The sequence below is a fragment of the Seriola aureovittata genome, chromosome 2, assembly GCF_021018895.1.
Source record: "Seriola aureovittata isolate HTS-2021-v1 ecotype China chromosome 2, ASM2101889v1, whole genome shotgun sequence".
Lineage (NCBI taxonomy): Eukaryota > Metazoa > Chordata > Actinopteri > Carangiformes > Carangidae > Seriola > Seriola aureovittata.
This window is the reverse complement of record NC_079365.1, coordinates 15,928,936-15,953,331: the sequence shown is the minus strand read 5'-3', so window position 1 is coordinate 15,953,331 and position 24,396 is coordinate 15,928,936. Positions and strand designations below refer to the sequence as shown.

At 42.0% G+C, this 24,396-nt stretch overlaps 5 protein-coding genes across 6 annotated transcripts; 2 read left to right on the top strand and 3 right to left on the bottom strand.

Annotated features, from left to right (window-relative positions):
• Window positions 1-30: 30 nt before the first annotated feature.
• mfap2 (microfibril associated protein 2) lies at window positions 31-5,998 on the bottom strand. Its single transcript, XM_056390302.1, has 9 exons — window positions 5,861-5,998; window positions 3,952-4,013; window positions 2,793-2,840; window positions 2,334-2,360; window positions 2,151-2,240; window positions 2,007-2,048; window positions 1,833-1,920; window positions 962-1,035; window positions 31-877 (listed from the first exon to the last, which is right to left on the bottom strand). Exons 2-9 carry the CDS (start codon window positions 3,980-3,982, stop codon window positions 774-776), a joined length of 504 nt encoding a protein of 167 aa, XP_056246277.1. The 5' UTR covers window positions 3,983-4,013; window positions 5,861-5,998; the 3' UTR covers window positions 31-773.
• Window positions 5,999-7,188: 1,190 nt separating this feature from the next.
• On the bottom strand, window positions 7,189-11,804 carry sdhb (succinate dehydrogenase complex, subunit B, iron sulfur (Ip)). The gene is made up of 8 exons (XM_056390158.1): window positions 11,685-11,804; window positions 10,615-10,748; window positions 9,832-9,917; window positions 9,168-9,304; window positions 8,603-8,719; window positions 8,399-8,500; window positions 8,151-8,273; window positions 7,189-7,759 (listed from the first exon to the last, which is right to left on the bottom strand). Exons 1-8 carry the CDS (start codon window positions 11,754-11,756, stop codon window positions 7,679-7,681), a joined length of 852 nt encoding a protein of 283 aa, XP_056246133.1. The 5' UTR covers window positions 11,757-11,804; the 3' UTR covers window positions 7,189-7,678.
• A 294-nt stretch (window positions 11,805-12,098) lies between these two features.
• mrpl20 (mitochondrial ribosomal protein L20) lies at window positions 12,099-14,785 on the top strand. Its single transcript, XM_056390304.1, has 4 exons — window positions 12,099-12,321; window positions 12,555-12,665; window positions 13,287-13,364; window positions 13,474-14,785. The coding sequence occupies exons 1-4, from the start codon at window positions 12,235-12,237 to the stop codon at window positions 13,645-13,647; spliced, it is 450 nt and encodes a 149-aa protein (XP_056246279.1). The 5' UTR covers window positions 12,099-12,234; the 3' UTR covers window positions 13,648-14,785.
• Window positions 14,786-15,333: 548 nt separating this feature from the next.
• On the top strand, window positions 15,334-21,916 carry atad3 (ATPase family AAA domain containing 3). Its single transcript, XM_056389871.1, has 16 exons — window positions 15,334-15,650; window positions 16,221-16,297; window positions 17,057-17,158; window positions 17,268-17,327; window positions 17,422-17,491; window positions 17,595-17,760; window positions 18,013-18,082; window positions 18,581-18,736; window positions 18,830-18,886; window positions 18,985-19,110; window positions 19,207-19,331; window positions 19,428-19,479; window positions 19,598-19,668; window positions 19,792-19,959; window positions 20,378-20,486; window positions 20,598-21,916. Exons 1-16 carry the CDS (start codon window positions 15,458-15,460, stop codon window positions 21,063-21,065), a joined length of 2,070 nt encoding a protein of 689 aa, XP_056245846.1. The 5' UTR covers window positions 15,334-15,457; the 3' UTR covers window positions 21,066-21,916.
• Window positions 21,917-22,234: 318 nt separating this feature from the next.
• LOC130178240 (transmembrane protein 240-like) lies at window positions 22,235-24,265 on the bottom strand. Of its 2 annotated transcripts, none has more exons than XM_056390318.1 (4): window positions 24,069-24,265; window positions 23,735-23,841; window positions 22,920-23,128; window positions 22,235-22,346 (listed from the first exon to the last, which is right to left on the bottom strand). In XM_056390318.1, exons 2-4 carry the CDS (start codon window positions 23,824-23,826, stop codon window positions 22,279-22,281), a joined length of 369 nt encoding a protein of 122 aa, XP_056246293.1. In that variant the 5' UTR covers window positions 23,827-23,841; window positions 24,069-24,265; the 3' UTR covers window positions 22,235-22,278. The 2 variants fall into 2 exon arrangements, with proteins under 2 accessions (XP_056246293.1, XP_056246285.1); XM_056390310.1 differs by having other exon boundaries at window positions 24,130-24,265.
• Between the last annotated feature and the right edge of the window lie 131 nt (window positions 24,266-24,396).

Sequence of the window (24,396 nt, the reverse complement as noted above, 5' to 3'; positions counted from 1 at the left end):
TGTTTGACTCAATCACACACACCGAACAGCTGTAGTAAAAAAAAAAGTTTATTTTTTTCCTCAGTCTTTATAGTGACAGTTTAACAAAGCAGTAGTACAGAGGCCGTTTGTGAGATGCCTTTTCAGAGCACTTGTTGCCACTGGAATATATTTATATAAGCTTGCTGCTTGGTTGCTAAGCACAGATCCAGGTGGCAGTAGTACAAAAGCTGAGGTCACTCACCACCTGTTTCTTTCACACGTCTCATGATCTTCAAGGACGAGACGGCTGACGGCTGGATATTGATTCGTTTTGTCTGATGTCAGTGCACAGTGGCCGCCATTGATGAGTTGATCATCTTGACAATGACTGCTTCTCAACACAAGTACAGTAACATATGAACAAACACAAAGCATGAGATTAATATGATACAATATGCCAAAAAAATAGAAAAAAGATGTTCTGCAGTTTTATGTGCATCTCTAAAGGTTAACTTTTTATAGCACCAGTGTGATGATTTTATAGCACCAGTGATTTATACAATCATCAACGTTCTTTGGAGTATATTTAACCATACACACAGGATCTACTGGGCTGACATACATGTGGAAAAATAAAAGGTACAGAGAAGTGGTACAGAGGTGCTTTCCGCACAGGAGTAATGAGTTGTACAGAGGAGTCACGAGGAGAAGTGAGGAGGAGAAACGGGGGAGAAGGCGGACAAAGTCAGAGGACGAGTTGGTAGAAAAGCGGCAGTATCTGGGCAGGTAGTGTCCCTGATCTCAGTGCTCCATCAGCAGCCACCGCAGCTCTTTCCACAGCTTCCTCCTAGTAATGCGCACTGTCCGCTCAGCGCTGCCACGCCGCAGCGGGAGAACTGATCGCGGCACAGGTCCGCTAAACACAGACAGAGAAGAGTCCCGAGTTAAAAATAGCTGTGTACAAACACATATAAACAAACACACAATACACTGAACCCACCTCTGAGCAGCTCTTCGTGCGCACACACGGTCCTCACGCAAACCTCCTTGTTGATGACGTATACCCGTCGCAAACTGAGTGAAAACACATGTAGAGGTCACACGTGAGGCTGAATCACTGAAGTGCCAGTGATCTTAGTATCAATGTTGCGAAAAAACCAGACAACTCATTAATCGGCGCATTAAACCTCCACTGTCGTCCAGAAACGATTAAAAACAGATCCGTGAACCACACAGTGACGCTGGGTGACATGTTTCTTCATAGCGACAAAAACATGGGCGCTGTCATTTATTTTAAGTAGATACCACATACACTGGGCTGCTGCTGTAAACACTTGCTAGAGCACAAAATGATAGAAAAAGAAAACAGTCCCCAACAAATGTACTATTTACGCCTGTGTGAGTAATGTTTGCACACACAAAAAAAAAACTACGGTGCCCGGCTGTTGTAAGAAATATTCTTCTTCAAAAACATGCACATGTATATTTGTGACCAGCCAACAGAGGTGGGGTCCTCACACCAGTTTTTTCTTCATTAGGAATAAAAAAGGTGTGTCACAGTACTGAGAAACACAGGAACTGGCTAATGCATTATTAGTTTCATTCTTTTCATGGCCTTTGCAGACGGTAAGGATTCGCTTTGTCCCAATCCTTCAGACACTGTGTGCTTTTTGGAGCAGGGACAGTAGTTTGAATAGTTTTTGGGAGGAGGTTGAAATGGATCAATGTGCAGTGACTCAGTGTGTTTGTTTGTCCAACAGACTTCAGAGGGGTTGTCACTGACGTAAGTGCAAAAGAGATAATGACTGGCTGTTAACTCGGGGGGTGATCTGTCTGTCTGTAAGTCATTCAAAAGTCCTCGGCTCACACACCTGTAGAAGCAGAGGCTGTTGAGGCACTGCTTGCATGGCTTGTGAACAGAGTAGAGTCTGGTGCAGGGGTACTGCTCCTCTCTGCAATCTGGAAATCAGACACAAAGAAAAATCACATCTCCACTCAAAGAAAACAGCTGATTCTAATTGTTCTCATCTCTGCAGCTTTCTCACCAAGAGGCCCGGGCTCGGTGGGCTCTGTCTCCAACTCGGACCCTGACACGCACGTGGAGAACAGATTTAAAAATGAGTCGCTGACACAATACGAAGCTATTTTAAATATCATGATGTGACAGGAGCAGAATTCAGCAGATATACCTGATTTTTCTGGACGGATCACTGGCTCCAGTCGAACCTGCTGCTGGTAGGTTCCAGGAAGGGAATCATGGTTTTCAGTATCTGGATTCCCTAAAAGAAGAAGGAGAGGAATCCCTTTTTAAACATCACAGTAACATTTCAAGAACATCGAGGAACATCTCTATGGAGCTGAAAATGTTTTACCTGGAAGATAATCTGGATCATAGTCCTCTGTGAAGCCATAAAGTAAGCAGGAGAGAAAAATGTTTCATGAGATCAACATTGTGAAACCAATTACAGTCTGTCCCCTTCCCCCACAAATACACAAACACACACACACACACACACAAAAAGCACTGCTCCGTATGAACGGAGCCACCTGCATGCCAAAGCTGAAGAAAATGAGCCGCTTGTGAGGGTGTAATCCATGACCTCATATGCAAGATGTTTACAAATAACAACATGCAGAGCGGTCAAAGTTTTACACTGTGACAACAGTTGCTATGCGGGTGGTAAATAACAATCAGAGGAGGAGAGAGAACTCCTTGAGGCTAGGTGACACATCAGAGGACAACGGGAGATCAGGAACAGATGTGGAGAGCGCTGATATAAACCGATGCTGAGCTGGAACAATCCAGGCCAATATTCTCTTAATGAACTCACCCAAAAAAGGAAACGATTCCTGGTACTGGGCCTGGGCGAGCAGCAGAACTGTCGACATTTTAGACAAATAAAGTAATCACAAAGATGAGGTGATGAATGAAATGCAGGGGTGGAGAGTGACTAATTACAAATGCTCTGAATACTGTGACTGTGTAGCACTATCATGCACCGGTGCCTCTTTTCAGGTGTTTTCTAATATCTGTAATCACTTTTGATTTTATAATTTCAATTTCTGAACACGTACCCACCTCCTCTAAACAAAAAGGTTTCAAATGTGTTTCCTACACTACTTCTTTTTTTTTTAGCATTTACCATTGTCCTGTAACTTCCACCTGTGGCCACAGTTAGTAAAAGTTACAATAATTCACTTTAATGTTTTTAAGTCCATTAACATAATAACTCCTTCAACAACTCCTCTGCAGTGCACCATGCTTTATTCAGTGTTTTCATCAGGGGGTGTCTGAGTGTATTAAACTGATTTTTCTTCTTATAAATTCAACTTTTTTAATCAGTAAGAAGAAGAAAATGACATAGTCTTGTAGTCTTGCTGGCTTTGAACCACTCCGACATGGTAGTGACCTGGTGGAGTTGAGTTGATTGGCTTCGGACATTTTTATTTTGTGCTTTATTAATTTTCAGTACAGCTACTCTTACTGCTATTTAAGAAATACTTAATGCTTTAAAGGCCTAAAACCATTTTTGAACTTCTTTACTATGAGCAATGGTGTCCAACAATTTTCTGCCTAAGCTGAAACTGTTTTGGTTGTTGCACATGAGAGATTTTGTTGTATTTTTTTGATTTTGGTTGTATTCTCCTCACTGGTTTGAAGTGGGTGGGATGCAGTTTGAAAGAGGTGGTTGGATAGTCAGCTTAGTTACCTGTGGGCAGAGCCAGGCTAGCTGTTTCCCTCTGTTTCCAGTGTTTATGCTAAGCTAAGCTAACTGGCTGTCGCTTCCTATTTATCGTACAGACATGAGCGTTTAGTGTTTAATCTTCTATCTTCTCTATCTCTGGGCAAGACAGCAATTTCAAAATCATCAAACTATTCCTTTAGCTTTTATAGTTCTATATTTAGTAATGAGTATTTAATATGTCAGATTTGAAACCACATTTTCAGAGGCTTCAAATTCCGCTGAAAGAGGAATACAGTGCAGTTACCTGGCATGCAGATTAGTAGGAGGACTCTCATGGTCACTTTGGGAGGTAGACTGACTTCAACACTGTAGGGGACATGAGGAGAGGACGAACAATCAAAGCAGAGCAACATGAGGTTAATAAACTGCTTGGGTCTGGATATGCCTTTGGTCTCCTGAACTCTCTTGTCCTCTCTTTCCCCCTGCCCTCTATCACCTCTCAAACCCCCCACTGCTCTTCCTCTGCCTGTAAACCCCCCCCACCCCCCTCATCCTCCCCACCCTCCACCAAACCCCCCTCAAATGGCCCCAAACAGCCACAGCAAGAAAAAGAGGGGGAGAAAACTCTGACAGCAAGAATGTGGCACGTTTGTCTTCCTAAGAACAATCTCTCTGTTTTCCTACTTTTCCTCGCTGCAGCAGACAGTCTGGAGGCTGCATTCCAGGAAAAGAAACAGAGGACCCCTCAACCCCACCCCACTCTCTGAGTTTTCTTCATCCCTCCCTCTCTCCCTCCCTCCCTCTATCCGTCTGTCTCCACATCCTTCATTTCCCTTCTGTCGCCCTCACTGGTCATTTCCTCGAACCCCCCCCTCCCCTCCCCTCCTCTTCTTCCCCCCTTTTCTTTCTTCTTCACTCCACCAAACAAAAGGGCCTCTCAGGTTGAGTCAAGATGACATGTGGACAGAAAAACATGAACACTGACAACATCCAAGACATCACCGACTAGCAAACCTGGTCAGTGTTTTTTTTGTTCTCAAGCTGTCAATGAGATACGTGAAGTCACAGTGTTTTACATACAGTAAAATCCATTACCTTAGCTTCCTGCAGCACTGACTAAACTACTTTTCCACTTTGTGGAAAGTATGAACGCTCCTCCTCCGCTGCTGCACTGTAGACTCCTTCATGCACACAACATGAAGCAGTTAATTTGTGCTTTCAACACGTCCTACACTGTGGACTTTTGAGCTCTCTCTGTGTGACTGCATGCAGATTTTTGTGAGGCCGCACTGAACAAAAAACGTGACAGAAACATTGTTTGCACAAGCTCTGCATATGTAACAATAAATCTGTGTGTGTGTGTGTGTGTGTGTGTGTGTGTTTGTGTCCCAGCATAACACACACACACACACACACACACACACATTCTTCTTGTGCATCACAGTGGCTATCGGAAACCATATGTTTTCACAGCACACATCTGGGAGCGATTAGCCCCCCTCTCCCCATTTAGTCCTTCCCTTCCCAGCTAGAGACCCCATCTCCCCCCCCCCCCACACACACACACACACACACACACACACACACACACACACCACACACACACACACACACACACACACACACACACACACACACACACACACACACACACACACACTATTAGTAAGAGTTTCTGAGGACAGCAACAGGAGGTTTGAGTGCTGTCATCTATTTTACGCCTTTTGATTGTATGCAACCATGACAAATAAATAAATAAAAATTAAAAATCATTTTTCCATGTGCCCTCAATGACCCAAACCCTCTGGAAGCAGCTGATTTTTTTTTTTAAGTTTTCCCTCTTGGCACCCAGTCTCCATTGTAGTGCCATTGCTGCAGGCTGTGCTGTGAAGTCCCTCCTCCTCCTTCTCTCCAGTGAAAACACAGGACCACATGTCAGCTCTCCACAGCCATTAACATGCACACTAATTATCCACAGTTATTCGCTCTGCTTTGAGCGGACTGTTAAACGCCTGGGATGCTTTAATGTCCTTGAAACAAGGACTAGGTTGCATGCACTCTGTCTCCTCATACCTCCTGATTTCTTTTCCTCCATAACTCTCAGCACAAGTTTTCTTAACTATCACGTGCATAAAATAAAACCAAAAAAAGAAGATCCAATTAAACCAAAAAGTAAAAAATGCAAACTTATGACTTCTTTCCGAGTGTCTTACCTAACTTTGGTTCAGTTTGCTCCGACTTTCCTCAGCTCTCATGCGTCCTCTGAGTGCAGGAGGACCTCGCAGAGCCACATTGTACCACCCCGCATCTGCAGTCTCCTCCCCGTCCAGTCCCAGCCTCCAGCCCCCAACCCCGATCCCCCGATCCCCCGATCCCTGCAAGACCTGGGTCAGACCAACACCGGTTAGCCAACAGACACCGATGTAAAATATATAGTATATACATATACTAATGAACTAATTATTAGTAGTATTAGTATTAGTGGACTTGAAATTACTGCTATACATACTGTTGCTAGGTTACCAGGGTTAGGGTGTCACTATTGTATAAATAGCTATGAAGATGTGAAAACTATGTATCAGATCAATCAAAGTTTGGTTTGCGATCATGACAAAAAATCTTATTGAGGTCTCAGAATCTCAGTGTATTTATTTAATACTTATAATAACTGATGGATTATTTTTTTCAGACTATTTGAATCCTATAAGATTCAAAACATCAAATCCAAGAGACCACAGCTGAGAAATAAATCCCACCATACTGCAACACAACCTTCATCTTTAACAAACTTATTAGCTGTGATTAGCCAAACTACTTGCAGTATGTATGTGCAGTATCTCATGATTCATTCGAGATGTTCTTTTTTTTATTTTTCAAATATCAAGTTTAGTTTCTTGAATTTACTTTTTTCCCTGTATTCTCACCAGCACAATTCTTCAATTATCCAAGTGCATCCAGATTAAATTATGTTGATAATTTTCCATAATGGAAATCTCTGTGTACATATAATTACATAGTCCTACCTATAACATGTAACTGTTGTTTATAGGAGAGGAGACAAATTGTTTCAAACATGTTTCCCCTCACAATATAATGAGCCAAATATGCCACAAATAATGGTCTTTAACTCAAATCAACATGTCAGTTTAAGCAAATGTTAAATATGAGCTTCTCAATTTGTTGCAGTGCTGCTGTATTAGATTGTGTTACTGTATCCACTTCTAATTAGGGCTCTGCGAGCTTTGCTGTTTCATTCAGTTCTTTGATCTTTCACTTTAGGTCGCAGCATGTGTATGGCACATAAGACGCCTGTCTACACTAAATATCACACTTATAATACATGAACATTGAGACACAGACACATCAACACAAACATCTGCATTCATGACAGACTTCAAGTAAACCCAGTAAGGAAGCTGCTGATGGTTCATTTACAGCTGCACAATAATGGCACCTAGTGGACACTGACTACTAATGACTGAGGGCGGCTGGTAGAAGTGGCATTAATGACAGCAAGTAACATCCAATGAAAACAAAGGCAGGCATTTAAACTATTTATTTTCCATTAAAACAAAGACTGCTGTTGGTATGTTGGAAGATCTGAGGGAACATATACACTGTATGTCTGTGGACCAGCTGCTAGCCTGAAGAGCAACAAGCTAAAAAAATGTCTATGCACATTAAAATGCCTCGTTTTTACTTTAGTAATACGCAGCATCACGTCTCCCTAGTGCTCAAACATACACAGGAGTTGGAGATAAATACCTCTGTTATGGTACATGTAAGACTCAGACACACACTCTCTCTCTCTCCTGCATTCATACTGTACATGTGCGTTTGTGTAACACCAATCCCTCCCACCACACACACACACACACACACTTATTTGCATTAGTTGACTCTGTGGTGTTTAGGGTGTGGTGGTGGGGGAGTTGACTGGTGTACTGGCCCTTCAGACCTCATTGAGCATTTTAATCAATATATAATTTAATCATGGAGGGAAAAGGTTGTAAAACAAGACGACTGCGGTTTCAGACGGCGGCAGCCTTCTTCTCTTTGTATGTAGCCATCATCTTCTTGATCTCAGCTATCGCTTTTCCTGGGTTCAGCCCCTGAGAGAAAGAGGAGATGGATATGGAGAGATCAGTAAGAATCATTTTGATATTTGATGAATGGAGAGGCAGGACGTTGCATCTGTAAAGTACAAACAGCATATGTAGTCTGTGTTTTAATGATACAAGATAAAGGTACATCCCTGTTTCCTAAGTTCAACTTTAATCTTTTTGCATCAGATAAAAACTAAATTTTGACAAGAGATACATTAAAAGAATTTCCATTTTCCCTATAACATTTAGTCCACTTCATTATTTCTATAAAGTAGTATTCTGATCATAACCTGCAACCAACAGATAAATAAATGCAGATGCAAATCAACACATTAAAAAGATCCTATAGCATCGCCTGAGGTGCGCATGTGCATGTAGATGAGTGCTGACAGGTTACCTTGGGGCAGGTCTTAGTGCAGTTCATGATAGTGTGGCAGCGATAGAGGGAGAAAGGATCCTGCAGCTTGGACAGACGCTCCTCTGTGAACTCGTCTCGCGAGTCAATCATCCAGCGATACGCCTGAGAGACAACAGGATATATTCTTATTATTTATACGTATGGTCGTGTTTTGAGGTGATTCAGAATACAACGAGCCATCCTAAATGTTTATGTGCTCACACACAAACACACACACACACACACACCTGCATCAGCACAGCAGGTCCGAGGTATTTGTCTCCGTTCCACCAGTAACTTGGACAGCTCGTACTGCAGCAGGCACACAGGATACATTCATACAGGCCGTCCTACACAGGAGAAAAGCAAGATAAGGGGATTCATTTTCATTTGACTCTGAGCACTGCAAAACCATTCTTTAACGCTTTACCAAAATAAAAAAAGTGGTGTACCAGTTTCTGTCGGTCCTCTACAGACTGCAGGTACTGCTGTTTCCCCTCCATTGACTCATCCTTCTTCTTCAGGTAGGGCTCAATAGACTTGTACTGGGCGTAGAAGTTACTCATGTCCTGCAAACACAATCGTGCATTTAGGGATCCAGTCAGAAGAAAAAATATGTCAGACTAAAACTTAACTGAAAAAAAACTTTGCAAACTGCTTCTGAAATGTGATAATAGAATTTATCCATGTGACTGAGTAACTTGACATGGTTCAAAAAAGGCCAGAAATATATCAACAAAGAAGACGTGAAAACTTGTAGGAAAGTGTTTGAACATGTCATATTACCATAGAGTTTGTAAATGAAAAAAAGGCTGCAATTATTATTTTCAATCTCAGCTGCCATATAAACACAGAGCAATGATAGGTATGATAAATTAATTAAAACTCTTTACATTTTATTACAAGGTTTAACATTATGACTTTGATCAATCATGACTGAAGTACATCAGGTACAAGTCGGAGCTGTTCCAACCGTCCATGGTGTATTCTACTCTTAACTCAGGACTTGTTACTCACAGGTACAAGGTCTTTGACCACATACATATGTGGCAGGGGGTAAATCTTAGTTGGCTTGCTAATGTTGGTGTCAATCTTGTTAAGACAAGCAAGTGTGTTTCCTCCATTAATGTTCATTGCACAGGATCCACAAATACCTACAATTAAGAGATATAAAAAACATTGTGAGTATCATTTCTGAGACAGGAAAATCTGAACAATGTTCTACTAAAATACTGTACTTTAGTATTTTATCACTGTATTGTAGTAATAGATATATTTTGTTGGAAAACAACTTCAGAAGTGTAATTTAGACAGTAATTTTCTTGGGGGGAAAGAGGCAACTGTGCAGTGGTTGACTTGAACAGATAATAACTTAAGAAGAAAATGTATCTGCATCTACCAAAACTTTGGTATATTCCCTTAAACACAAAACAAAACAAAAGTGTTCTGCAACATCACAACAGAGTCATTTGGAAATTTTTGTGGGGATAATCTAATTATCAAATTACTACAGGTTAATTACACAGAAATATTATTTGCCATATTTATTGATAATTCTATCATCTGAAGTCAAATGTAACTAATGCATGTGTAAACCTTTGCATTAAATTCATGTCTTATGACACACTTTAAAAAGTTGAGAATTATTCTGGCAGCGCTCTCCAGCCTCCACGTCACTGACCTTCTCTGCAGGAGCGACGGAAGGTCAGAGTGGAGTCCATCTCATTTTTTATCTTGATCAGGGCATCAAGAACCATTGGACCACAACTAGATGAAGAAGAACCAGTCAGTGAGTCGATAAAACATATAAGTGTAAAAGAAAACAACTCGGATGTGTTTTACTGCCATGGCATCCTCACAGGTGCTAGAGTTGAGTCTCCTCAAGCTGATTAGAGGAACAGATGAAGGAAGAGGACCGGAAATATACCAGGCTGTCAGAGCCACCTGTGTTAAATCCACCTGAAGCTTGTTCTCAGTTCATTAATCGTGCCCTCTGTTTACACGTGCTCGGGTGATGTTTTCAATGCCCTAAGCCCTAAGCCACCATCAGTGCAAGTGAACATGACTAGAACAAGAGAATCTGTTATTATCATTGGCATGACCTAATAGGACCTCTATTAAAATTGCTTGAGTCAGCACTATTCATCAGAAAAGATAAGCTTCAATTTAACTTAATCGTTAATGCTTAATCTGACAAAGTCCCCTTCACTACAGCTACACTGTAATAACAATAAACACTAGTATACAATTCCCACAGAAAATAGTTGTTCCTGACTGACTGGCTGACAGGAGCCAATAAAGCATCCACAGTATAAGTGCAACGACAGCCTCTGCGATGCTTATGTATTTAAGTGGATAATAACTGCCAACACAGTTTGAAAGTTGAAGCTGTCACTGACACACTGTAGCACATACTGGCTTTGCTTGTCCTCCTCACTTCAAAGAGAAAAGCTGTAACACCTACGTGTTGAGGTCGATTTCGTAGGTCTGCATGCGGGGTTTGTCTCCTGGAGTGTCTGGGTCCCATCTGTACACCTGGAACTTCTTTACTCTGGGCTGTGATGCTGGAGCTGCTGCTGTTTGGGCATACCGCACCGCCTGACAGCAGCGACAAGAAGAAGAATCATGATTATTTTGACCCTCTACTATTTTCATTATGGACAAGAAAAATGTCTTCACGCTAACATGATGCACAAAATGGAAATTTAAAATACTCTATCTTTGCTTCTTTCATTCAATTATCTTGCTGACTATCACAGTTTATTATTTATCTGGTACTCCACTACTATGATAAGAGACATATCGGCAAGCTTTCAAATGTACTTTTGAAGCATCAGCTATTACCTGCTCTTTGGAGTAACTCTAGTCTTACAACTTTTAGATATCAGTGGATCTTCTGATTTTGATAACTTAAACTGTAGCATTACTGTAAACTACGACTGCAACCAATGATTACTTTTAGTGGCAATTAATATATATAATTAATTATAAAATACATTTTCTTAATTAATCAGTTGATCATATAGTCTATAAAATGTCAATAAACAGTGAACAAAGTCCCTTGTAATGTCTTCAAAAAAGATGGTGTTGACCAACCAACAGAAGTATATTTCGTTTTTCATACTATATAATATAAAGAAAATTTTTGTCTGGTTGTTTGTTTTGATTGAATTTCGCACATGACACTGTCAGACTGCGTTATAGGCTAAACTTTGCTGAACACTGTTTACAAGTGTCATTAACCGGGTTTTTGTCGTCTATATTTGATAATGAACACACCAACCAATGACCAAGAAGTTAAAACATTTAGGAAGTTATTGCAGAGTCAATCGAACTGCAGTTGAAAGTGAGCGGTAGCTAGTTAGCAGCTAAAGCAAGACTACGTAACCAAGACATCAGAGCATAGACGGAGCCCACCGTTGTCAAACCGGAATGGGTTACCCTGAACAAAGTCACAGAACTCCGTGACAATACCAGAGCGGGCCATAACATACAATGTAAACTGTTCACTTGTTGTAATGTATTCAAACATACCACCAGTCCTGCGGGGGAGCGAAATGCCCAAAAACCACAGCGGCTCAAGGACGCGAGACTAGCAGCCGACATCTTGGAGTTTCTCTGACCTCCACCGCCTGTATCCCAGCAGCCACCGTGGCTGCGTCACTGCTCTCATGGGAGCGCGTGTTTCATTCACAGACGTCTACCGGCTTCGCAACCACGCACTTGTAAGAGAACCGTGATTTTTAAACTCAATTGTGCCTTTTTTCTTTTCTGTCTTTGTTTTGTCGTTTTTCACCTATACATGTTGTCCTCTCTGTTAATGAACGGATTCGTATTTTTGACCCACACCACAGACCGCTTTGCTAAAAGTCCCCGTCAGCAAACCCGGCCGGAGCTTAGGAAACACTAACACCAGATAACCTGTGTTTTAAAGCGAACATACCCAGTGCTTCTCTGTCAGTCGAAGCGAGGCGTGTGGAATAAACTCAGTCTCCTTGCAGGTGGAACTGGGTTAAGGTCACTCAAATCAGTGTTTTCGTTCTGTTAGGAAGGAGACTGTGGTGAAGTGGACTGAAAAACAAGCATGGTATTCCTGACGCTGTCTAATTGGATCAGAAGCCGTGGACCCGACAGATACTGGAAAGTTCAAGAAGTTCTGAAACATGCTCGGGTAAGGTCCGGACTATTTCCTGGAGCAGAGTGATAACCTGCTTCCTCACTGACTAAATGTTGTAATCTGTGTTGTTGTCACCTCAGAAAACTAGAAATGCAGTGAGTCATTCTGCTGTATGTTGGTGTTCAGAGATGGCCAATCAGAAAGGTGCCTCATCACCCTGATCTAATGTTAAGAACATCACGTTGTTAGTTTTGTTCAAGTCATCCTCTTGTCGGTTCTTCCTCCAGCACTTCAGAGGCAGGCGGAACCGCTGCTACAGTCTGGCTGTGCGGGCGGTCAGGAGGGCTTTCGTCTACGCCACCAAAGCCCGGAGGGTGAAGAAACGTAACATGAGGACGGTAAGACGCAGGGATTTGTTGTTTGCATTTTATGTGGAATATCAGAGAAATATCTTCTTACTGTTGTGTAACCCAGTTTGTGTTCACAACCTGGTCGTGTCCTCTTGGTCTTTGGAAATCTTCAAACTCAAGTTTTGCACCGGTGTCCATCCCTCCTCTAGCCAAACCAATATTAATCAGTATTAATTCTGCTTTCCGAGGAATGGAACATTCATATTTCAAAACATAACACAACACAATTAAAACATATCAATTCGTCCAGATGGTAGTTTACCTCTAGGCCTTGACCGTTAGGACACTCATTAAATGGACAACCCTGCAGTTCAGTGGTTTCCAACACAGGACTCGGGATCCTCCATGGGACCCAAAGGTAAATCTGAGGGGTCACAAGATGATTAGAGGCCAAAGAAAAACCAGCTGTCTTTCCAATCCCTGTTGTGTTTGTTACTACTTAACAACTTCAGCTTGCAGAAGGGTGTATTACTAATGAACAGTATGGGGAGTTTGATGCGTTCTTGCAAAAAAAACAAAGCAACATTTTATATACAATATAATTGTTGATCTGCGCTTGAACAAGTGAATCAATATGATGTATCACTTCCTGTGTTCTGATTTCTTCAGCTCTGGATCACACGTATTGCAGCTGCATCACGAGAGCATGGCATGAAGTATCCTGCCCTTATGCACAACCTTACAAAGGTTGGTTGTGTCGCATATTACAGCATTGCACCAGTTATCGCTAGGCTCACTTAGCTTTGAGGTTTCACTCTATTTGTATGTAAAACATTTCCTCTTTTCCTCCGTACAGAGCAGCGTTCAGTTGAACCGACGTGTTATCAGTGATCTGGCCATCACAGAACCTCGGTCATTCCTCTCACTTGCTACGCTGGCACAGGCTCGGAAACAAGAAGGCTTCCGGGCAGCGCTGGGTGACGGCAAAGAGCCTCCTGGTGTCTTCTCCCGTGTTGTTTTACTACAATAAAGGACTTGCGACAGTTGTGGATTTCCAGTTGATGTGTGGTTTAAAGAGCAGCGCCCTTGGATTGTTGAGATGATCGTGAAAGAGTCGACCAGACGCACACTCACCACTTTGCTCTACAGTCGTATTTTTCATATAATCATATATGGCTAATTTAGTTTTTTTTTTTTTTCTCTTCATCAGTGTGCTTGGGTTGCCCCATGCTTAATGACTCGCATAAATCACCCACATTGAGACCAGGGTCCGACCACTAAATGTAACGTGGGTTGCTTTGTGTTCGTGGTGAGGAGTTCACTGGCTGACCAGAGGGTCAACATTTTTGTGATGCACTGCCTGATCTGTGTCTCTTGCCTGCATGTCACACACTGGTCAGCTCTACGCTGGTCTTACGTGTAAAAGAGAAAGTTTTCCTTGTCACTAATCCCTTGTCCTTCAAAATGAAAAAGTTGCCAAGAGAGCGACGTCCCTGAAGTAGAAAGGGGTGTAATATCTCTCTCAAGGACACTTTAGCAGGACAGATGATTACTGTTGAAGTGCCTTGGTCCCTGGCCTTGGAGGACAGTTTCTTTACTCATTACGTTCCCCTGCACCCATGCTGTGATTTTGCTGTTCAAACTCAGTTTTCACTCAAATTTATATGAATTTTCCAACTCTATTAAAGCCCTTATTATTTATTGTGGCCTGTGTGACAGTGCTGACACTCTGTAATACTGTCGTCACTTCTGCACTCTTAAATCATCACCGGAGCATCATCATAATCCAAGCTCGCAGCTGACGTTAAATAACATAGTAACAGACAGACCTGCTCCTGCTACATTCACTGACTTCAGTCCAACATATCTATCATGTGTGCCAGAGGTTTCCTGCTGCAGCGTTGCCTATAAAACTGCTGCTCCGCATCTCTCCTAATTACCTCCAGTACCATGATAGAGGATGTGATTATTTCCATAACTCTCCCTGTGTATATCTGACAACCTTTGTTAAGTTATGACTTGATGCTGTTTGATTGTGAGTTGGGGTTGGGAAGAAAAGGATGACCTCAAATTTTTTCATGTGATGACTTTATTTTATATGTATTTTACCCTTTGTTGTGGTAAGATTGTCCTCATAATGTTTAGTTCATTAAACATTTTGATATATATTCTGTTGTCCTGTCTTGATTCTCCTCATTGATAGTTATTTTAAGGGTGTGGTTTTGAGGGGTATTTCATTCTCCACTAATCATTCGTATTTCCCTGCAAATGTTCTTCTTTTACAACCATGATAGTGCATAATATAAAACACAACGACAAAATTATTTAAATTAAATTAACCAGTGGTATTTGAGAAGCAGAAACACCCAGGTTTGAAGTTTACACAGTCCTCTAGTCCAGCGTATATTTATGATGATCCTGCGCAGATGAAACCCGGTGATCGCTCTTTGCTAGAAAGTGATGTGTTGAGAATAAATCACATCAAAGTCAATGCCCTCTGACTTACAAAACCAGAATCGGCCTGATGCAACCAAAGAAAAAGACCATCTCAGTTCACATACGTTGTAGACATTTTGACCTTCTGCGGCTACCGTATCAACTCTGGGCGGGACTACGTGAATGACCTCTAGTGAACGCCGCCGCTGAACAGCCAATGAGAAGAAGACGTACTTGTCAGCAGCCAATCGTCGTTGCTGTTATTCAGAGAAACCTGCACTTTCTGATGCACTTGCGCAGAAGATTGCGGCGTGACACGCGTGTGCAGTGACAGATCTGTTGCGGCAGGCTCCTCTCGCTTCACACAGAACCGGCCAAACTGTGCTTTATTTAATCTCAGTAAAATGTCGTGGCTGTTCGGCCTTAACAAGGGGCAGCCTGAAGCGCCTTCCGGCCTCCCGGTTCAGCCTCCACCACCACCGCCGCCGGCCGGAGGCTCCAGCGGCGGCGGAGATAAACCCAAGGACAAATGGAGCAACTTCGATCCCACCGGGCTGGAGCGGGCTGCTCAGGCGGCCAAGGACCTCGACAAGTCCCGTAAGTGTTGAGCTCAGTGGGGCCACCGGGGTGGAGGTTTATCCATATTCTAACAACATTACTGCAGCCCGAAAGTCTTGATGCACCAGCACCCAGCCCCTCTCCGGTTCATGGTCGCTTCAGTGATGCAACGAGGCCCACCCTCATGACCTAAGACAGCAGCTGAACATATATATTTGATTTAATCTTTGTTAATTTTCCGGTAACTTATTAAAATAACCCTCTGCTGCCATCAATTTCATTCAAACTAGCGGCTTGGGTTCAAAGGTCATCACCTATCACTCTGGCTTGCAACACCCAAATTCCACCTGTGCCACATGCATGCACAGCTTTCACCAATTGCTTCTTTCGTGTTGTGTGTATATCATTTAATTTTAAAAGGGGGAATGAAAACCAGAAAGGCACATTAAAAAGATGAAGAGGATCCCAGTATTCACAGTCAGATCAGTCATGGCTGCACACTGCAGATCACTGAGCTGGAGCCACCAAGATGAATCAAAATCTCCCGTTTTTGTGTAAGATAGGTCTTTGAGCTTTGTGTTGTTGTCTTTCCTTGTCACCTCTACCCAGGACATGCCAAAGAAGCTCTGGATTTGGCTCGCATGCAGGAGCAGAGCACTCAGATGGAGCACCAGAGCAAAATAAAGGTAAAGCAGACACTTTACACCTCCACTGAACTCAGAGTTAAATCATACTTCACTCTAGATCTTCTGCAGGACGGTGGTAGTTTTCCAGAGGATTAGAGTTAGTTTGCAAGTGTCATTTCATCAGCTGGATAGTAAGATTGGAATAATGCTTTTTTATTTTTTTCTTACCCTGTGAGCATAAGTGTTGAAAGATTTCTTGGAGCAACACTGAGTGTGGATACTGCCCATATCTATATTTTAGTGAAGTAGTGAGTTTGTCAGTAGTGATTTTTGTGTGTGCTGTTATGTTGTGAAACTTGAACACTGAGAAAACAGAACAGAGAAATAATCTACAGTAAATATTGCACATTATTTACAGGGTCAAAAGTTTATTTAGAGCTTTAACTTTACATCTAGATGGAAGCTGGACAGATTTTAACCACAAGAGTTAAAGACTGCTGTTATGGCTTTTGAATTAAGTTCAAAGTATATATATATATATATAATGAATGTAACTTAAAAATACAGACTAATGGCAAATATAAATAAAGTTTTCATTTGCACTTCTACTTATCTCATCTAGGATGTGTCCATGTTTCAGACTGAAGTATAGTGTAATAAAACATAAGTCTGATCTAGCCCCATGTGTGTACCTCTGTATCTTGTTGAGGACTTTCATGGCATGAACCAGTCGACCAAGGACTTACAATGAATGTTAAGTGTGCTCTAGTGTGTTGCTTCGGTTTAATATTTGTAATATTTTGCTTGCCTCTGCAACAGGAGTACGAAGCAGCAGTTGAGCAGCTAAAAGGCGACCAGATCCGAGTCCAAGCTGAGGAGAGGAGGAAAACTCTGAATGAGGAGACCAAGCAGCATCAAGCGGTAAGAACACAAAAGATGTTTCTTTTTCTTTTAGTATTTTGAAGTAAAGAATAATTAGAAGTATATCATGGCAGTGAACTAGACTAGTTACAGTTCATTATTTCTGCAGAGAGCTCAGTACCAAGATAAGCTGGCTCGGCAGCGGTATGAGGACCAACTAAGGCAACAGGTGAGTTTATCTCCTCCAAATTTAGTTTAAAATGCTTTTAAAAAGAGCTGCGGTACCAAACTGACGATCGTTTCTTTTTCTTTTGTTCCAACAGCAAGCCCTGAATGAGGAGAACCTCCGCAAACAGGAAGAGTCTGTACAAAAACAGGAGGCCATGAGGAAAGGTGCGGAGGTCCCCACTGTTATACACTGATGACAGGATCATGTGGAAGCTTTTGTAGCTGACGAGTGGTGGTTTATGTGCTTGTTGTGTCATGGTTTTTATAGCCACGATAGAGCATGAGATGGAGCTGAGGCACAAAAACGAGCTACTGCGCATAGAGGCCGAATCTAAAGCTCGAGGCCGTGTGGAGAGAGAGAACGCCGATATAATCCGCGAGCAAATCCGACTGAAGGCTGCAGAACACAGGCAGACTGTCCTGGAGTCCATAAAGTAAGACACACTGTCTCATCTGTGATTTCACACTACAGTGTTTATGATGGGAAAGACTCGATGTAGTGAATGGATGGTTGACAGTGTCCTGAACCGTATATCTAGTCATAACTGAAGATGTTGAAGGAGTATTTAAATCGCATGCAGTCACCATCACACCAGTATATGACACAGAAATGGTCAGTTACTCGACAGTTGCGTACTGTCAACACCGTAAAGTCCAACTGACGGTTAATGTGTATTTGCTTTTAGGACTGCAGGTGCTGTGTTTGGAGAAGGATTCAGGGCCTTTGTGTCCGACTGGGACAAAGTCACAGCCACGGTGAGACGTCTGTTTCCATCCACAGTTGGTTTTAGTGAGAGATTATATTAAAAATACATAGTAAGGACTGGATTTCACTGATAGAAAGACAGACTGGGCAGCCAGATTAGTTCTCTGAAATACAGTCAGGGTTAGTTAGGTGTATAAGTACCAACAAATAAATACATTACAGATATACAGAGATGTCTATCACTGACTGAAGTGTCCGTTCAACACACACAGTGTGTGTAAAATGACTGGACCATCATTCATTCTCACACATTAAGCCCAAGTGAAAAATTTAGTTTAAAGCAGAAAAGTAGTGATTCCTTCATACAATTACAATCCTTCTAAGGTGTATTTGTATTTACTGGTATTATGCCATTGAGGACATCCAATAGACAAGTAACCAGACCATTAGTATGGGCAAACAAAAAACGGGTTTGATTGGACAAGTTTTCCTGATCTTTGCTGTGACCAATATTTGAATAAGGTCGAACTGTTTTATCATGTCACCAGGTGGCAGGACTGACCCTTTTAGCCGTGGGAGTCTATTCAGCCCGAAACGCAACAGCGGTGGCCGGACGTTACATCGAGGCGAGGCTCGGGAAGCCGTCGCTGGTGCGAGAGACGTCCCGATTCACTGTGGGAGAGGCAATCAAGCATCCAGTCAAGGTAGCTGATTAGATATTAATCCTTTTTATATTTTGTAACTGCAGATTATAATATGTTAATTATAATTTTTCCTGTCCCGCCTCAACTATTTAGACAGCTAAACGACTGAAGAGCAAACCTCAGGATGCACTTGAGGGAGTCGTGCTCAACGTAAGTGGACCTCAAAGTCTTCACGGAAGGTGAAACGAATTTGCATTTATTAAAGTTTTGTAACAGTTTGAAATAAATACTTTTTTGTTTTTTCTTAGCCTTCCCTTGAGGAACGTGTGCGTGACATCGCCATAGCAACAAGAAACACAAGACAGAATAACGGCCTCTACAGGAACATCCTAATGTACGGCCCACCAGGCACGGGCAAAACACTGTTTGCCAAGGTACACCTGAGGACTGAGTCATGTTGAATGTTACATACGGTAGATGGACAGTGATGCTTTATCTAATTGTGACGCTTCTGTCTTTGTGCTGAGTAGAAGCTGGCAATGCATTCTGGCATGGACTATGCAATTATGACCGGTGGTGATGTAGCACCCATGGGTCGTGATGGTGTGACCGCCATGCATAAAGTTTTTGACTGGGCCGGCACAAGTCGACGAGGGTATGTTACTATATTAAGTGGAGAAATTGATGATGTACAAACAAATAATCTGAAGATAAGACAGTGAAGTTCTAATGTGTTTTTATTCTGTTACAGGCTGCTGCTCTTTGTTGATGAAGCTGATGCCTTCCTTCGCAAGAGATCCACTGTAAGTGTCCATGTATTTCATGACACAGAAGCCTTGGAAGTTTATTGCTTTTATAATTATATATCCCTTCATTTATCTTGAACTACATAATGTGTATTCTTCATTCTTACATTTGTAGGAGAAGATCAGTGAAGACCTCAGAGCCACTTTGAATGCGTTCTTGTATCGCACTGGAGAACAGAGCAACAAGTAAACATTTATTTACATTCGGTGCCACACTGGGGCTTTGACCCTAAACCTTAACTGTTTCATACTCTTTCCATCACATCTCTAAGCTACTTAATTCCTGTTTTTTTTTTTTCTCCCCTGCAGATTCATGCTGGTGTTGGCCAGTAACCAACCAGAGCAGTTTGACTGGGCCATAAACGACCGTATAGATGAAATAGTGAATTTTGCTCTGCCGGGTCCTGAGGAGAGGGAGAGGCTGGTGCGGTTGTACTTTGACAGATATGTGCTGGAGCCCGCCACTGGAGGGAGGCAGTGAGTAAAATCCCAACACTATAACACAGCTTTGCGATGCATACTGAAAAAAGTAATTGGGTTCAGTCGACCATGGGTACACACTCACACGTGTAGAGGGATGTATAGTAATTTTAAGGTGTTGTATTATATTCCTTCACTTAAATGCCAGAATGAGGATTAGTTTAGATTCATGGCCTTTTTGAGCTGAAGGCCAAGAAATAGCCTGCTGAGCATGTGAAGGTTGGCCAGCCATGCTGAGGCATTAATTACAGATGTGAGCTCAGATGTGTGATGGAGGCTGACGGGTGGGTGGGGTGACACACACCGGCCAGGAGTCATTCAAGTAAGCTGCAAAAACACAACAAGATCTGAAAGAAATTGCATCCAGGCTAGTGGGAACTCATCGCACTATCATCTTTGTGTTTCTGTTCTGCAGGAGGATGAAGCTGGCACAGTTTGACTACGGTAAAAAGTGCTCTGAGATAGCAAAGAGGACAGAGGGCATGTCGGGAAGAGAGATCTCCAAGCTGGGTGTGGCCTGGCAGGTATGTTCCCTGAAGTCATTGTGAAGCTGTTACTATATAAGATTTTCGTTTCATTTAGTAAACAAAAAAAAAAAAGATGTATAACACGTGTTGTGCTTCATGTTCTCATAGGCAGCAGCATATTCCTCTGAAGATGGTGTCCTGACAGAGGCTATGATTGACGCTCGGGTTGACGACGCTGTCAAGCAACACCTTCAGAAGATGGACTGGCTGCGTGGAGATGAGGAGGCTCAGGTCAAGACCCTTACCCCTCCTGCAGCTGGGGTGGCAGGCAGTGGAGGCAAAATGGGCTTCAATCTGCCTCTCAGTGAAGCACCCGAGGCTCAGGAGGTGATCGCGCCAGTCCTTGAGATAAATGCAAAGCAAGAAGGTGACAATATACCACCTCCTTCTGATATCGACCAATCGGCAGAGGGCAAAAGTGCCGTTGGTCAGGACTGTGAAGATGCTGTCAAAGCAGAAGCTACAACAGCAGCGGAGAGTTTAGCCCCGCCTGCTACCTCCACTGACAGTGAGAGCAAGGTGGAAAAGGAAGACAAGACTGGATCCTCTCCTCCAAAGGATGGAACTCCAGTTTGAATCCAAGATTTTTTTCAGCGGGGTGCCGGATTTGAAAGATTAGTGTCCTGCCCCTTTAACTATTCTGTCAGTCAATGTCCATAAACCTGTTGGACTGTCTTTTATGACAGAAGATGAGTTCACATGGTTGGGGGAGATAATCCATTAACAAAACAATGCCGGAGACTTTCATTCTAATATATAATGTATACATTGTAAAAGTGTACTTTACATGGGAATCAGATTCTGTGTCTGTAATAACAGTATATAAATGTTGTGCACAGTGGAGTGTCTCTGTTGAAATGATTAAATGGGTCTGTGTTTTTATAAACACTAAAGGTTCTGATGGTTCTTGTAAACTGGTTGGGGTACAGTTGTTACATGGAAATACACAATCAACAATGTAGCTTGTGGTACAAATTGAAGTTAAAATTTCTCTCAGAGAGCTACATTGTCAAATCAACAGTCAGTGGCTTGGTATCTGTTGGTCTAGCCCTACCAGGCCCTTTTTAAAATGCTGATGTAGTATTTAGAGATTGCAGTCTTATCAATGATGTTGTCAAGCAGTATATGTGGTTTTGCAAGGCAGACATGTTTTGTGTTGCTTTACTCTAACAGCAGAGGTGCACGCAGGAATTTCAATATTTCACACTAATGGCTAATGGATTGAGGGAGCTGCGTCTGCGTCTGCAAAGTCAAGGGCGTGGAACTGTCCTTGGTTTGGAATAGGCTTCATGATAAAACTCCCTGTCAGACATTAAAGGATGCCTCTGTGTACTAAGATGTACGTATGTTTTAACATAGGTATGATATATAAGTGAAAGTTTTTTTTTTCATGAATTAAAAAGTGTGCTCACAACACTGCAACAAGGTCACCTCGTTCAGAAATAATTTTAAGGCTCTTTTTGTAGACTGACCCCAATTTTTTGATCTTTTAATTCCTTATACAGTAAGTGGGTGGGCAGTCATAGGTCATCGCACAGGAACCACGTAACTGTTCCAGTATGATAAATTAATAAGTGGTGACTTTGCCTGGTGGTTTTAGATACTGACTGGCTGGAGACCTTTGTTGCATGTCTCCCTTAATTTTCTATCAGGTCTCTACTATACACTATTTAATAAAGGCACATGCTTCCATGAATACTTTAAAAACTAAATCATTACTGCAAGGCATTTGCTTATTCAACAGAAAACAGCACACAGCAACTGTTGAATTTAATGCACATTTTATGTTTTAAGTGTCATTAACATCATGGTGCACTATATCCCCCCTGGAGTCCTTTGTGTTTTGGAAGTACCTGCCTGGAAATTGAAGGAAGTGAAAAATCAGAAAGGTAAAGAGGGGATTGCATTTTAAAAGAAAACATAATTTTTGATGGCATGAGAAGGAAATACATGGATGTAGTTAAGACTCCTCATGTACAGCCAAGTCTGTGTTTGAGGGTTTCCTGTATATTAACAGTGTGTTTGCTGCTGGATGAAGTGTAAGGGGAGTGGTCCATTTAATTAGTCAGAGCAGTTAACACAAGAAGAGGTGAGAGGGAGCAAATAGAGGGCATTTAAGAAGGTAATTTGTTTGCACCCTGTCCACCAATTTCCTCCCCAGTGTTTCTTTGAGGACAGAATAGCTTGTAATACCTGAGACATTTCAACATGTTTCCCAAAGTGGCTCTAATTTTGGTACATTTCCTACAAATGTATTTACTTCTGTTTTATTTAAGTTGTGGGAGGTATGGTTGTGTATGAATTTGCCGTGACATCAGGATGAAAATTGTCACTTTAAAGAAAGCACTGCTTAAATATATTTAAACATTCCTCAGGAACCCCGAAGCTTTTCCTATATGTTAGTTCAGTTTCTGCTGGCTTATTACTCACCGTTCATTCGGTTTGCCCTCCAGTATATGAGCCCCGAGTGCCAAACACCATCCAGCCACAACAAGAACCAGCCGATGCAGAGGCCCAACAGCAGTCCACTTATCACGTCCATCTCCTGCTGGGTCATGATGTCACTTACAAAGTCGTTTTCTCTGGAATCCACCATCTCCTCAGCCCCATTATATGGAATGACATGATAGGCTTGATGCCTGCAGCAGACAGAGCAGTAGCCATTGGGAGATTTGTACATAGATAAATTAATCCATGATGCTGAAAAATGATAAGGACATGAATATTTCTGTGGTTGTTTGGTGTAACTTAAAATTTCCAAAATGTGAACTTTTCATTAATTAAGAAACATATCCTTGCTTGAGGAATAGTGTATTATTTTTATCTGACACATTTTCTAGTATATAGGCTATATATATAGGCTAATACCCTTGCTGATATGTTGGTGCTTCTATAAATACAGGTCTCCACCATAGTGCCACAATGTACGTGCAATGGGGTTGCACATACATTGTCTGAAATAGCAGGACAGAGAAATCACCTACAGCTGGCCTGCATGCCCTCTGGGGTTTATCTGAGCATTGATTGCACACACAACTTTGACACAGAGTGAGGATCTTACAGAAAACTGATGAGCTGACATCCAGGAGATAAATACCCAGGGTTCATAATTAACGCTGAGTGACCTCTGGTTTTTGAAATGCAACGGCAGTCATTAAAACAATATTGGGAATACACAAAGTGTCACACACAATATATAAACGATAAATCAAATTTACTAAGGTTAGTGCTGAATTGTATTTTACCTTCCGCAGGTGCAATCACAGACGTGGTCCCTCCCTCGCACTAACGGTATGATGAAGTTGTGGATGCGGTCGAGAAGCGCGTTTATGTCCATTAGGATAGTAACGATCTGAAACAAAATAATAACTGGAGTACGCGGAGATACACCACAGCACTGACACATATTCAAAACAAGTCGGGGTAAAACGAGTTTTTAGATATTGATTAACTGGCTTACTATCGATTTATTCGCTAATTGTCGTTGTGAACACGCTATTAAAGTGGCACTAGTTATTACCGCGACTTCAGAAGACAATAACATTAGCATTGAGGTGTTTTCATATCAAGTTAACTTACATATTATTGCGCTCCGAGGCAAGACGAGGGGGATATTAGATCTACCGGTAACTGTTCAAACCTGCATCCACTCGGTCCTGCCCTCAGTGTTCAACCCAATCGAGCTGGACGCCGCTGGGGTGAACTCGGTGATGGCTGACAAGGTACTGTTACTTTCCAAGTCAGAAGTAGTTTAATGAGTCAATGCTTGAAACGAATGAAATGGGTTGTCATGGTTACTCTCAGTACCAAGTTAGCTAACGTCAGTTTTCTTTTGAATTTTTCGTTTGTTTTTATTGTTAAAATGAAGATTAGATAGAAAGATAGAAAGATAGACAGATAGATGGAT

Bases quoted from the DNA above. Each gene is read 5' to 3' on its own strand.
- LOC130178240 (XM_056390310.1), bottom strand. The intron at 23,129-23,734 runs GTAAAATACAAT...TGTCTGCTGCAG, and splicing joins TGTGATTGCACCTGCGGAAG to GCATCAAGCCTATCATGTCA. The intron at 22,347-22,919 runs GTGAGTAATAAG...TTCAATTTCCAG, and splicing joins GAGGGCAAACCGAATGAACG to GCAGGTACTTCCAAAACACA.
- mrpl20 (XM_056390304.1), top strand. From the start codon at position 12,235: ATGGTATTCCTGACGCTGTCTAATTGGATCAGAAGCCGTGGACCCGAC. The intron at 12,666-13,286 runs GTAAGACGCAGG...TGATTTCTTCAG, and splicing joins AGAAACGTAACATGAGGACG to CTCTGGATCACACGTATTGC. The intron at 13,365-13,473 runs GTTGGTTGTGTC...TCCTCCGTACAG, and splicing joins TTATGCACAACCTTACAAAG to AGCAGCGTTCAGTTGAACCG.
- atad3 (XM_056389871.1), top strand. From the start codon at position 15,458: ATGTCGTGGCTGTTCGGCCTTAACAAGGGGCAGCCTGAAGCGCCTTCC. The intron at 15,651-16,220 runs GTAAGTGTTGAG...ACCTCTACCCAG, and splicing joins CAAGGACCTCGACAAGTCCC to GACATGCCAAAGAAGCTCTG. The intron at 16,298-17,056 runs GTAAAGCAGACA...CCTCTGCAACAG, and splicing joins AGCACCAGAGCAAAATAAAG to GAGTACGAAGCAGCAGTTGA.
- sdhb (XM_056390158.1), bottom strand. From the start codon at position 11,756: ATGTCGGCTGCTAGTCTCGCGTCCTTGAGCCGCTGTGGTTTTTGGGCA. The intron at 9,918-10,614 runs GTAGGTGTTACA...TTCTTCATCTAG, and splicing joins TACGAAATCGACCTCAACAC to TTGTGGTCCAATGGTTCTTG. The intron at 8,274-8,398 runs GTGTGTGTGTGT...GTTGTCTCTCAG, and splicing joins GACCTGCTGTGCTGATGCAG to GCGTATCGCTGGATGATTGA.
- mfap2 (XM_056390302.1), bottom strand. From the start codon at position 3,982: ATGAGAGTCCTCCTACTAATCTGCATGCCAG. The intron at 2,841-3,951 runs GTAACTGCACTG...AAATGTCGACAG, and splicing joins CCTACTAATCTGCATGCCAG to TTCTGCTGCTCGCCCAGGCC. The intron at 2,049-2,150 runs GTATATCTGCTG...CGTGCGTGTCAG, and splicing joins GATCCGTCCAGAAAAATCAG to GGTCCGAGTTGGAGACAGAG.